This window comes from Mastigoproctus giganteus, chromosome 10, assembly GCF_048544385.1.
Source record: "Mastigoproctus giganteus isolate SK-2022 chromosome 10, ASM4854438v1, whole genome shotgun sequence".
NCBI lineage: Eukaryota > Metazoa > Arthropoda > Arachnida > Uropygi > Thelyphonidae > Mastigoproctus > Mastigoproctus giganteus.
The window spans coordinates 56026132-56040829 of record NC_143584.1 but is presented as its reverse complement, the minus strand read 5'-3'; the positions used below and the strand labels follow the sequence as shown (position 1 = coordinate 56040829).

The 14698-nt window shown below is 37.0% G+C and overlaps 1 protein-coding gene across 2 annotated transcripts in view; it reads left to right on the top strand.

Annotated features, from left to right (window-relative positions):
- Positions 1-14698, top strand: part of Spt5 (Transcription elongation factor subunit Spt5) — a 457857-nt gene that overhangs the window by 80554 nt on the left and 362605 nt on the right. For both annotated transcript variants that reach the window (XM_090382503.1, XM_090382504.1), the window contains exon 3: positions 531-734. In XM_090382503.1, the coding sequence (XP_090238629.1) occupies positions 531-734 (204 nt within the window). The remainder of the gene's footprint in view (positions 1-530; positions 735-14698) is intronic.

The window sequence follows — 14698 nt, the reverse complement described above, 5'->3', positions numbered from 1 at the left end:
ATAAATTTCAAAAAAACGAAAAAATTGCAGTCTGGAAATTGCAATCTAAGCATATCTAGAAATTATTATATCTAAATGGTTGTTTGTTTCTTATAATAAAATACATTTTATAAAGTTTATTTGACAAGAGAACAGTGTTTTCATTATATGCATTTAGATATTCTTTTAGTACATTTCAGAAAAAAAGAAAAAAAAATGGAAACTTCAAAAGTAGATTTTTAAATTAAAATAAGTAAAAAATATTTGAAATATTTTAAATGATATACATAAAATCGACCCCATTTAGAGCTTTATTAAATGTTTCCATGTTTTTCATAAATTAAGAAACAGTCCTTAAAATGTTGTTATTTTTATTATTTTTTTATTAAATGGTTGGGGATCGGTGAAGTATAACGGATTTCATTAAAGTGTCACGACTCCAAAAAGTTTGCCTCCCTGGCCTTAATGGAATATCAGAAAAGAACTGCATGTGTATTATTATTCAGAACATTAATGTGAAAATATGCTTGTAAATCATAACTTAATTGCAGGTTGAACAAGAAGAGATAAATGATGCTGCAAGTGATGTTGGAAGTGAAGTAGGTAGTGAAGCAGGAAGTCAGGGAATTGGAGAAGATGAAGCTGAAGAAGTTCCAGATGCAGAAGCTGAAGCTGAAGCTGAAAATGATGGTGATGAAGAGCCCGAAGGAGAAGCACTGGATGACGAAGAGGAGGAGGAAGAAGAAGAAGAAGAGGTTAGAATATTAGGAAAATAGTAAGAATAGTAAAATGCATATCTAGAAATTATTATATCTAGATGGTTGTTTGTTTCTTATAATAAATACATTTTATAAAGTTTATATGACAAGAGAACAATGTTTTCATTATATGCATTTAAATATTCTTTTAATACATTTTTTTGTGCTAGAATTTTTAATTTGATCTCTTATGTAATTTAAACTGCATCTCATGTTTGGTGGGGGGGGGGGGTAGGAACAAGTGAATAAAGGAGGCACTCTTTACTATCGATGAATATAATAAAAAGACTGATATCGATACAGAGAAACATATATCATATTAGGTGCTCATGATGACAAATAAACTGAAAAGGTATCAATGTGCCTGATAATTCATAGATTCTATGATTGCTTCCACTTCCTCAGAGATGACTCATACATATATACAAAGGTGTGTGGAACATGAGACCCACTTCAGGGATGCATTTAGGACCTAAAAAAAAAAAAGTCATGTAAATATAGATCTGATTTTTGCCTTGTTTCCAAGTTACAGCCAGTTTGTGTTCCAGAAATTATTTTCACAAACTTAGTTTAGCCTAGCTGCTCCATTCAACAGTTTACAACAATAGATTTCTCTTAGTTGACCTTGTTAGTTTTCCTGACAGGGACACTACATTTGGAGCTTCTTCTTAACATTTTGATATTGTGTACTTACTGTTATAATGAATGCTTATTCACATTGTTTGCCTTTTTATTTACCTAATTGTTATTTTATATTGTACTTTATACGTAGTCTTATAGTTATGGTTATGCTGGTTATTTTTATTTTTAATTTAGAGTTTTGTAGATTACTACTTAATATACGTAAAACCGTTATTTTGTTCGAATCTTGCAGCCATTGTTTTTGTATAGAGTAGTAGGGAATTCAAATTTTTAATTGTGGTAACTAGGTAGCTCTAATGTATAATTATATAGCATAATACGCATCACTGCATTTATGATATCTATTAGATAGCGTAGTATTGACAATTAATTAATTAAATTTATTCATCTTATTAATTTAAAATATCATGCCCCAGACTAGAGCACCAAAGCAACGGGCACAAAGTCGCAGGAATGCTGTGACTCTGGGGAGAACTGAGGGGGGCGATTCTCCAACGCATCACAGCCTAAAAAAATGTGCAACTTGTGAAATGTTTGCCAAAATCTCTGGAACGGAACATGATCTACCCAAAGAGGATGTCTTTGTGTGTGCCAAGTGCTGAGAGTGTCTAGAAATTAGGCATCAACTCAGCGTTCTACTGGGCATCTATGAGAGCTTGAGATGTAGGGTAGATGCCCTGGAAGAAATTAATGAGGGGCCCATCAAGCTCTCAGCTGCCCAACTCAACGCCACAGCTCACTCCTGGGCATCAGGCAACACAGCTGCAATCTCCAAGGCAGAATGCGCTAGTCCCAAAGGAACTAGTTATTGTTGATGACTCTATTGTCAGGGAGACGGGGAATATATTGTGTAAAAAGGATAGGTGGAACAGGACCAGAGTAAAAACCAGGGTGTCTGCCAGGGGCAAAAGTTGATGACGTAAAGCATATATCATCTTTTAAGGGAACAGAAGGTGATATTTGTAACATTGGCACCAATGACATTAAGAGTAGGAGATCTGCAGATTTACTAAACAAGTATAGGTCAATGTTGCAAAAAAGTCATGAGTCAGGGTTAAATTTGTAAGTGTCTGCAATTCTGCCCAGACACGATAGATAGGAGGGAGTACACGATGAGAGCCTTGTCAATCAATTTGGCCCTGGAGGGAATGTGCAAGGCTCAAGGGGTAGAATTTTTTTAAGCCTGGTCTGTGCTTGTTAACAGGAGAGACTGCATCTACAGGGATGGGATACACTTAAATAGAAAGGGTGCAAGAATATTTTCTGATGCTATCGAGGCAGTGTTAGGTGGGTCGGAAAACTACTAGCTTGGAGGGGGAATTCACAGACTAAAAGGTTAAAAGTAGCCGCAGGCAGAGTTGAAGGTCATTCTTGCACAACTTCTGTTAGAATAAGTAGCCACCTGGAGCGAGAGGTGCTGGAGGTTTCAGGGACTGGTGGCAGTCATCGTGAAACAGGTGAGTATAGGGGATGTGTTAGGGTGAATAGGAATAGGTGCATGTATGCTCACACGTATATACCAATGCTAGAAGTATAGTAAATAAATTTGATGAATTTGAAGTGTTGGTCAAGACATCAAAGGCGGATATTGTTGGGATTTCAGAGACGTGGTGTCACACTGATATTAGGAATGCAGAATTGGAATTTAGGGAGTAAAATGTGTACAGAAAGGATAGACAGGGAGGGAGGAGGCATCATGCTGTTAATTAAGAAACACATAAAATCAAAAGAAGTGCATCCAGTTGATATAGATGAACAGTGCACTGTTGAGTCAGTTGGTGTGACATAAGCACTGCGAAAGCAAAAATAAGAGTAGGAGTGTGTTATAGGCCTAATGACTCGAATAAGTACAATGAACAATTGCACAGAGAAATGGAGTGGACTAGTAAATCAGAATGCCTTATAATGGGGGATTTTAACTTCCCAGATATATTGACTGGAACTTGTGGGATGGTCACTCACACACTAGTAAGACTTTTGTGGATTTATTGGATGATTGTTTTCTGCGAGCAGCATGATCGAGAGGCAACCAAAGACGTTGCCTCTCTTGATCTGGTTATCAGCATTGATCATTTGTGTATTAAGAATTTGCAAATAAAGGAACCACTAGGTGACAGTGATCACAGTGCACTGATGTGGGATTTACTTAAAGATATAATTACCATCAGGGGTAAAGGAAAGGGTTTTTGCTTCCGTAAATGTGAGTACAGTGGTCTCACACAGTTTTTAAATTCTGTACAGTGGGATCAATTGACGATGTTACCAACAGTAAATTCTAAGTGGGAAGCATTCAAGGAATTAATCGTGGAAGCTACTAAAAGTTTCATCCCTATTGAGAAATATTGTTCAAGGTTTAGGCCTAAATGGTTGTCAAATGAACTAATGAGACTCGTGACAGAGAAGAAAATTGCATGCGATGCATATAAATTATCAGGTGACACAGAAGCCTATGGCAGATGTAAGCTAGTCTGTAATCAGGTCACAAAGGAGGTTAGGCAGGCGAAGGCAGGTTACGAGAAATCTTTGGCGAAGGCAGGTTACGATAAATCTTTCCCGAAGGATGCTAAGAAAAACAGCAGGGATTTCTTTACTTATATAAACTCTAAAAGGCAGGGCATTAATCTGCTTGGTCCACTTGATATCGATGGTTTGACTGTTGATGATCCTGCTCAGATAGTAAACAAACTGAATGAGTATTTTGCATCTACATTCATACATGAGGGCAAAGTAGAGGAGAGATTGTTGAAGTTAAACATAAGAAAGGCACCTGGGGTGGATGGGATCTATCCAGTTATATTAAAGGAGGTGGCAAAGCAATTATGCAAACCCTTAGCCATAATTATGAGATCATTCTTGGACTCAGGGGAGGTCCCCACGGACTAGAGATGTGCAAATGAATCCCCAATCCACAAAGGGGGAGCCGACCGGGCTAGCCGGGTGGGTAAAGTGCCTGCCCAGCAACCCAAAGGTCACAGGTTTGATTCCTGCCTCGGGCTTGGATCAAAGTACTGCAAAAACTTTGGGAGGTGCATTATGGCCACAGAAGCCTATGCGCCAACAACTACCAAAAAAAAAACAAAACAAAGGGGGGATCGAAGGGTGACACGAATAATTACAAACCAGTTAGTTTAACTTCTGTTCCGGGTAAAATAATGGAGTCACTGGTTAAAGATGCATTGCAGAATCATCTAGACAAGACTGCAGCAATAATTCAGACACAGCCTGGGTTTGTTAAGGGAAAGTCTTGTCTGACCAATTTGATAGGATATTATGATGTGGTTACAAAGGAACTGGATGCAAAAAAATAATTTTGACATCATATATTTGGATTTCAGGAAAGCTTTTGACAGTGTTGCGCATTGAAGACTATTGTACAAATTAGAGCAGAATGGTATTAAGGATAAGTTGCTACAATGGATAAAAGGATGGTTGAGTGGGAGAAGACAGGGGTGGTAATCAGTGGGTGCTGCTCTTCGTGGACTAATGTTATTAGTGGAGTCCCACACGGTTCGGTGTTGGGTCCACTGTTGTTTTGTATATTTATCAATGATATTGATGATGATATATCTGGTTTAGTGTCGAAGTTTGCAGATGATACAAATGTTGGCAGGGTTGTTAATGACAGTAATGGCAGTGTGCTACTGCAACAGGATCTAGAAAATTTGGGAAGATGGGATAAGAAGTGGCAACTGAAGTTTAACTTTGACAAATGCAAAGTACTGCATACAGGTAGAAGTAACCCCAGAGAAACGTACCAACTGTGTGGTACTACGCTTAAGGTGGTAGAAATTACTCCCAGGTCTTTTTCATTGAAAATGAAAAAGACCTGGGAGTAATTGTGCAGTCGGATATGAAGTTTTCTGAGCAATGCAGACAGGTTGCCAAGGCAGGTCATGGGGTTTTGTCAATGATATATAGGAATTTTGCTATCAGGGAAAAGGAGGTGATTGTCCCTCTGTATAAGGCAATGGTCAGGCCACACCTTGAGTACTGCGTACAGGTCCGGAGGGCTCATTTTAAGAAGAATGTAGATTTGCTTGAGCGTGTACAGAGAAGGGCAACAAGATTGGTTAGGGGAATGAAGGGATCCTCTTACCAGGAGTGGCTTAAGTTCTGCAAATTCAATGGCTGGAGGCTAGGCACCTACGCGGTGATCTGATTGAGGTGTATAAGGCCTTGAATGGGATGGGCTGCTGAATTCTAATGGGATCCTTCCACTTGTTCAGATTACGAACCTAAGGGGTCGTAAATTCACATTAAGAGTAGATAGATGTAGAATAGATGTGAGGAAATTTTCCTTTAGCCAGCACGTGGTTAATTGCTGGAACAAAGTTCCATCTGTCGTCGTGGAAGTTGATCGGTTAAATAAATTTAAGGAGGAACTAGGCAGGCGGGAATTTGGAGGATATTGTGTGTTTGTTTTTTTTTTTTTTTTTGGCTGATGCTGCCTAAGCTCATAAACTTGCTTTCTTGCATCACATGCCACCACCACCACTACCACCACCACCACCACTACTACTACTACTACTACATGGAGAGATGGCATGCAGCTACTTGCTCGATGTGGTGCAGCCAAAGCAAGTCATCTGTATGCAGAAAACCTCCCTAATCATCATGTGACAAATAAGAAGACATTTCAGAGAATACATGAATGTCTTGTGAAAACTGGTTCATTTAGAAAACGAGTTTCAGATGGTAGTAGATTCATCGGCACCAGATGGATTCGTGGAACGTTTGGGTGAAAGGCTATGATGAGGTGTTTGCTGGTTTGTATTCAGACATGTGGTGGTTATTTGAGTATTTTCTGTTAACACAAGCAGATAGTTGCTTGAACACAAAAATGGCTGTAACTCCGAAACAAGGCAGAATGAAACATATGTTTAAATGAACTCTCTTTCTTTTCTTTTTTTTTTTGACATTGAAAATCTCTTTATTGGCGCTAGTTGAATTTGTATGTTATGATAAAGCATTATAAAACATGGAATAATGTAACATTCAACATTATAAACAGGCAGGCAGGGAAAGCCCACGGTATCATATCAATGATTTATCAAATGCTATCCTGTAGAGATGGGAGGTCATAATCCCACTTGTAAGACCACATTTGGAATACTGTGTTCAAGTATGGAGATCTCATGTGTAAAAAGACATAGAGCTTCTTGAAAGGGTCAAAAGACGGGCAACTCGAATGGTGTGATTGGCAGAAGAATGACCAGATTATGTGGGCTACAGAGCTTGGCAACCAGGCACCTCAAAGATGAGCTGATTGTCTCAGATTGGCTAATTGGCTTTGAGAGGGATTAATAAAACGATTGAAGATGGAATTCTCACTGTTCTAAAGAATTCCAGGACTAGGGGTCATAAATTCAAATTATAGAGCGTGAGGTTTAGATCATATTGTAGGAAGTTTTATTTTAGCCAGCAAGTCATTGATAGTCGGAACAAGTTGCCTCACTGGTAGGCGAGGCTGACAGTTTGAATGAATTCAGAGGTCAACTGGATAGTTACCTGTGTTAGGAAGAAGCATATAATTTGTATCTTCTTATCTACTGGTTTTTTTTTGGTTTTTTTTTTTTTTGCCAGTTCAGCAAAAGCCCGTTGCTTCCTTGCACCATATAACACATACTATTACCATTACTATTCATATTGAGGATGGTAGAATAAACTCAGTTTGCAAACATCTGCGATATGGTAACGAGATGAGCGGTACAGTTATGGAGTATGTATGTTTGTTGTGTGTTTATTGTTAAGGTTAAGAAATTCATCTATTGTTTAACCCTAATAAGCAAGAAATTATGGTCCCTTTGGAGATTATTATATTGTAGATTATTTCAAATGAATCTAATTTCCACACAGTGGAAGTCTACATGCACAATGTTATTATGGTTAAATGATTCATCTGATTGTTTAACCATAATATGTGAGATACAATATGCGGTATATACAGTGGTGAGCTGTGAATATTTTAACAATGGGTTTGCACTTTTGCTGACTTTTTGATGTGAAACATCCTTTGGGGGGGGGGGATCATCATCATCAGCCATTTTCAATCCACTGCAGGATGAAGGCCTCTCCTCCAGCAACTTTCTAGTTCCTTCTGTTTTGAGCACTGGCCATCAATTTACTACCCACAAACTCGTGAATTTCATCTATCCATCTCCGCCTTTGTATTCCAGATTTTCTTCTAGCTCCTCTTGGGTACCATTCTGTTATTTTCTTCGTCCATGTGTCATCATGTCTTCGAGCTATGTGTCCTGCCCAAGACCATTTTAGTTCTTTAGTTTTGATAAGAATGTCCTTTACTTGAGTTTGCTGCCTAATAGATGTGTTTCTCTTCTTATCTAACAGTCTGATTCCCAATATAATTCGTTCCATTCTTCGCTGTGTAGTTCTCAGCTTCTCTTCCATTCTTTTAGTGAGTGCCCATGTTTCACTTCCATAAGTCATGGTGGAGTTATCCCCACCATGACTTCCATAAGTCATTGGTTCATTATTTTACATTTCAGACAAACTGGGATATTGCTCTTCAGTATGTGACTATATTTCCTGAATGCTATCCATCCAAAATTTATTCTTCTCTTGACTTCCAGCCATTTATCATTATTACAGCTAATAACTTGTCCCAGATAAGTATATGACTCCACCTTTTCAATTATTGCTCCTTCAATCATTATTTCCCTTTCTGTGGCTTACTTGTTCATCATTACTTTTGTTTTAGCCATATTCATCTTTAGTCCAAAATCCTTACTAACTTTGCATAACTGATTAAAATTTTCCTCTAATTTTTTGGGATCGTGGCTTATGACCACAATGTCATCTGCAAATCGTAAATAGTTTAGGTACTCTCCATTCACATTGACTCCTTTCTGCGACCAGTCTAATCTTCTGAAAGCTTCAAGGGCAGCAGTAAATAGCTTCGGAGATATTGTCTCCTTGTCGAACTCCTTTCTCGATTTTAAATTTCCTACTGTCTTTGTCTAGTCTAATAAAGGAGGTAGCATTCTCATATATTTTCTTCAAAATCATGTGGGGTATCTGTGCCTTGTCTTTCCACTGCCCGAAACATTGCCTTATGCTGTATGGAGTCAAATGCCTTTTCATAATCCACAAATTCCAGGCATAATGGTAGTTTATGTTCATTTGCTTTCTCCATTAGCTGTGATATTACGTGAAGGTGATCCATAGTTGAGAATCCTGTCCTAAAGCCAGCTTGCTCTTTCGGTTGATTTCTAATCTGTTAATAATGACCCTTGTGAACAACTTGTAGATGTAGGATAACAAGCCAATAGGTCTATATTTTCCAATTTCTGATTTATCTCCTTTCTTATGCAGCAAAACTATGATTGCATTATTCCACTGCTTAGGCATCACACCTTTTCTAATGCACTTTGTGGTGGAGTCTTCATTTTCCTTGGGCTTTCTGATTCTTAATTTTCTTCAGTGCATGTTCTACATCATCATGAAGCATATCGGGCATGTCGTATGTGTTTCTAATTTGCGATCCACCTTCCCCACTGCTGGCATCATTCCCTCACTCCTTGTATAATTCTCTATACTAGTCTTCTGCTATTTGAATTATGCCTTCTCTGCTATTTATAAGTACACCATTGCTGTTCTTCAGTTTCAGTATCATTTGTCTTTCTGTATTACTGCTCATGGCTGCTGATTTCAATCCTTTGTTTTCCCTTAATGCTTGTTCTACTTTTCTTGTCTTAAATCTTCTTATGTCCTCTCTGAGTCTCTTTCTAATGGCTTTGCATAACTCAGTATACTCAATTTTCTCCTTGTCAGGGTTTATCTTGCTCTTCATTTGTCGCCTTCGGTTCATCATAACAAGTGTTTCTTGACTAATTTTTCTTCTTAGGATTTCTTTTTCCCTATAGGTTTATTGGGCTTTATCACTTTCAGAAAGTTTTAATATTCCTTGTCGATATCTTGGTTCTGAACAGTCTGCAGAAGCTCCAACTTGTTCTTAACTTCCAGTACATACTGTTTTTTCTCCTCTTCTATTATCTCAAAGACCTTTGTATTATTTACTCGAGTCAGTTTTTTTCTTTTGTTTTTTCCCTACATCTATATCAAGTGTACATCTTACCATTCTGTGATCACTTCCAACATTTACCTTATTCAAGACGGTAACATCATTCACAATATATCTTCTGTTAGTGAGGATGAAGTCGATTTCATTAGTTGTTAATCCATTTGAACTCTTCCATGTCCACTTTCTGTTCATCCTTTTCTTGAAAAAAGGTGTTCATTACTGACAGGCCTTGAGATTCTGCAAATTCCACAAGTCTTTCACCTCTTTCATTTCTTTCACCAATTCCAAAATTTCCTATAGTTCCCCTTTCTGTGCTGTTTTATCTTTTTCCAACCTTAGCATTGAAGTCCCCCATAATAATAGTATAGTGGGTTTTCTGCTCATCTAGAAGTCTCAATTTTGGTGTACATTTCTTCAACCTCTTCAGCATCATGGCTCGATGTTGGTGCATAAATCATTATAATCTTTAGCTTGTACCTCTTAGAAATCTTGAGTATTAGTCTTGACACCCTTGGTGATGTACTTGGAAATAGCATGCTCAATTACATGAAAAAAAATTATTACACAAATATTCAATAAAAATTTATTCTAAAAATTGCCATATGCAATTTACTTTATTAATATTTGTTATTGATTTTCTGCTTTGCTCAATAGCTGAGTGATGATTACAGAGGAATGGTTTTCCATTTAGGTGTATGTCTTTTTTTATGATAATATGATCATCATAATCTACAACATTTTTTATTCATTCACATAATATTATTCATTATGCTGAAAGCTCGCTCAGCTTAAGCACTACTGATCGCAGTGGGTTCAAAGATATTTCTGGCTTTCTTAATTGAAAAGAGAATTTCACTCGTTTTTTTTTTTTTTTTTTTCTTTCTTTCTCTCTCTCTCTCAGGGTAACTCAGAAATTTTTTTTGGCTGACACCCTTGGTGATGTACTTGGAAATAGCATGCTCAATTACATGAAAAAAAATTATTACACAAATATTCAATAAAAATTTATTCTAAAAATTGCCATATGCAATTTACTTTATTAATATTTGTTATTGATTTTCTGCTTTGCTCAATAGCTGAGTGATGATTACAGAGGAATGGTTTTCCATTTAGGTGTATGTCTTTTTTTATGATAATATGATCATCATAATCTACAACATTTTTTATTCATTCACATAATATTATTCATTATGCTGAAAGCTCGCTCAGCTTAAGCACTACTGATCGCAGTGGGTTCAAAGATATTTCTGGCTTTCTTAATTGAAAAGAGAATTTCACTCGTTTTTTTTTTTTTTTTTTTTCTCTCTCTCTCTCTCTCTCTCTCTCTCAGGGTAACTCAGAAATTTTTTTTGGCTGATCAGTATAAGCCTCAGGCTTCCTTGCACCATATGGCTAATAATAAAAATAAAAAAAATAATAATATTCCATGATTTCCATTAGCATATGTTTAAAATTTCTTTCAGTGGTTTCATTCATTTCTTTATTTAATATAAAATAACTCTGTTGCATTAATAACTTATCCTTTAAGGATGAAACAATGCATTTAATAACTTGTCACAAGGTAATTTTTTAAATGTGTTCTTACTTTCGATTTTGATTCCTTCATATTCTTTCTACTTCAACATGCTCTCAATTTTAGCTTCATAATTTCCTTCAGAATTTTTCAAATTAGGAATAGCATTGATAGTTCAAATAAATCTGCTTTTACCATATTGAATCTGTAAAGCTTCTGAAAGGTAAGAGAGCTCCTGCTGGATGTCAATCCTTAGTGCTAAATGGTTAAGAAATTCCAGATTAAAAGTCGATTTAATAATCCCGAATATTTAACTTCTGATTCAAAATGTCTGCACAATGCGGAATAATTCCCTTAACCCGCAGTTTCCATCTGCAAGCTACAAGCTGTTCATCGTGGCCCGAACAAACAACCGATATTTATAGTTTCCACATCAAGTTCTTTAGCAATCATCCTTGACTTGCACTGGTTTTTTGGAGATTGATGATATAATACATAGTTTTTTTTTTTTTTTTTTTAATTTAAATTATTGCCTGAATGCCATTATATTTTAGAACATTTTCTACACAGTGAAAAAGCCTTGACAAAATTTCAAAATCTGCCAACATTTCATCTTTGAAAAGTTTATATAATATCTTAGTTGCCTCAATCCACCCCCTCCCCTGTACGTTGCTACTGTCACAATATTCTTTGAATATTGTGCAAAATGTCAGAATCACATGGATATTCAGCTACTGTGACCACATAAACATGAGACAGGAGAGATTTACTGGAAGGCATGGACCACTCACTTCTTTGAAAAACATATGGCATCTTGTCTGAGTAAAGGGGAACCACAACACAGGTTGACCAGAGGCTATTATCCGTGTCGGGAATCTTCTTAATCCTCTAACTGGCATATTGACAAGCGTGACTTCTCGGTACATAGGTTTTACGCACCACTAGCATTGTGAAACGGTAATCTTTTCACCCTTGATTCACACTTTCTAATCACCTAAATTGCCTAAAGGCCAGAGGTGAAAACAATGCATACAAAGTTCTCGTAATCTGTTCGTTATATGTAAATTTTCTTCATTCAATGGAAACTACAGGTAGTTCTCGACTTTACGAGTTAAGTCGTTCCTAGTGCGTGCTCGTAAAGCGGAAATTTATTTCCCATAGACATAATGTTAAAAATAGGGGTATGCTATCAATAATGAAATTAGTTAGCTAATTAGTTTGTTTAAACAATGGTCGATTTATCCAAAGAAATGAAAACGTAGCCTGTAAAATCAAGCAAATTATAATAACAGAAATTATTTATGACTTACAAATGTTAAAGAATGTTTATTCTTCATTACCATCATCGACTAAATGCACACTCGATCACTCATTATTGGCTCGGCACTCGTTGTTTTGTTGCACAAGGAGTCATCTTCAGAAATGCTTCAAGCGGCATTTATTTTCAAGATAATCTTCTCTTTTCTTTATAAATTTCAATAGCATGCATAAGCATTTTTTAACGGAATGCACAAATTGCAACTAACATGATTTGTGTGGAGTAACAAGTTTATGAAGCTTAAAAAAAAAAGGAATGAAGAGAAAATTCTAAAAATTTATTTATGTTTTTCATACGATTAAAGATTTCAGTAAAAGACAAACACATTTCACTATAATAATGTAAAAACCCACACAATTCCAGCTATCGGTATTTTCACAAATGCAATAACATAGAGTTTACTACCTGTTTATAATTGCTTGCAGTAACAGAAAAGCCCAATAAACTGGAAAGTGTAAATTGTTTTATGGTCGTGACTTCCAGAAATGTGCTTTAGAAAAATATCACAAAGCCGTTCAAACTTGGTTCTTATAACATATGATAACGATGTTTAATGATTTGAATTGGTAACTAATATAATTTACACTATAAAAACGACATTTAGGGAGTTATATAGCGAAAATAATAAACTTCCGAGGTCATGGAATGAATTACCAAAAAACAATGGTTCACATTACGATATTTTCGTGATACGATGGTAACGGATTAATATCATAAAGCGGGGTACACTGTATTGTATAGCTATGTGTGTGTTTTGAAATGTGATATTTATGAATGTTTAACATTTCATTTTTTGCATTTATGTTCATAGTTTCGATTTTGTTGATACTTGAAAAAAAAAAAAAAAAAACCTCGTAAACCCGGGAACTTGCAAAGCAAGAACTGCCTGTATTTCAAATATAATTTAATGGTAATTTACATTCCATGTAAATGTAATTACCAAGGGAATTAAAAAAAAATTCCCTATGAAGAAGTTCCTTAAACAGAGGTCTATCTGAATTAAAATCAAAAATGAAGCAATTTTAAAATACATAACTGATTGGTTGCGTGATTAAAATGCTAGGGATGGGGCCCTGCTTGCTCCACCGTAGTTACGGCTCTGAATACTGAATAATTGAAATCTGGATTTCATTTGTAAAATAAATGATCGTCTCAACATTGAGCTGCTGCAAGCCCACTGAAGCTCACCACTGGGTATATATGTTGTAATGGAATAAAAGTATATAATATAAGAGACTGATACAGTAGGGCCCCACTCATACAGCAGGTTAGGTTCCAGACCCTGCTGAAAGGCAAAAATCGCCAAAAAAAAAAAAAAATGGAACACGTGTTTTTTCACTTGCGAATGCATATAAAAGCCTAATAACATGTTTACACTATCATATGTGGTAAACAGACTGAATCACCAACAATTAAATGGGGCCTGACACCCCTTCTTGGACTTGGCTGCTGAACGTGTCATGCCGGAAAAGTGGAACAAGCGGCTAACATAATGATCATGGATATAGTTTAAAACTGCCGTATTAGCAGAACGCTGAAAAGCGGGGCCCTACTGTATAGATTTGTAATGTGGCTCCTGGGGTTCCCCCCAACTCCGCATCATGCAATGTTATAATACAAAACTCTGTAAAGGCCAGATTTATGTAGGGGCGCCTCCGTAGCCAGGTGGGAAGGAGCAGCAGTGCGTAGCACACGCTTCTTGATTATACCGGGGTTCGAGCCCGTCACCACCAAATACGTAGGATGCAGAAAGGTCAGGGAATGACCACCGCATATCCGGGAGCAATATGGCCTTAGTTGCTAATGTTCCTAAAAAAAAAAAAAAAAATATGTAGGTTTTTGTGTAGTATTAGTGCGGGGTTGTGCTGTTCCTCCTACATTTGGAGCTTGTTATTAACATTTTGATACTGTGTGCTTACTGTGATATTGACAGTGTTTTGTGTGAAAATGGAAAATAGTATTGGGGAGAGAGGAAATGGGAGGGGATTAAAGTGATAGATAAAAAAAGAGGACAATAATGTATGCACCTGCCTGGTTGAAGGGGGGGGGGACAGTATAGGGCTTACCAGGACTGGATGCCCGTCCTGTCTTGGGGTGGGAGTTGAGAGGTGGTGATGGAGTTACCCACCAGATGGAAGGGAATGGGGGAGTGAGAGAACAAACAACCCAGGTGATAGGAGAGTAAGTTCTTGGGGATAAGGATCCCTATGTTAGAGTGCCTGTTTGCTGCTCATTCCGAAACTGGAGATAAGTCCTGCTGAACAGTATCTGTATTCCACATCATGCTGCTAAATAGGTATGTTGTGGTGTGTGCTTGGGTAGGCAGGGGACCATGCTGGTCCATCTGCCCACCAGTCAGTCGGGGGGGGGGGTTAAAAGCAAATTTTCCCCACTCAATAGTCATTCACTCTCTGCTCTCATTCAATTTTTTTTTTTTTTTCCTTCTC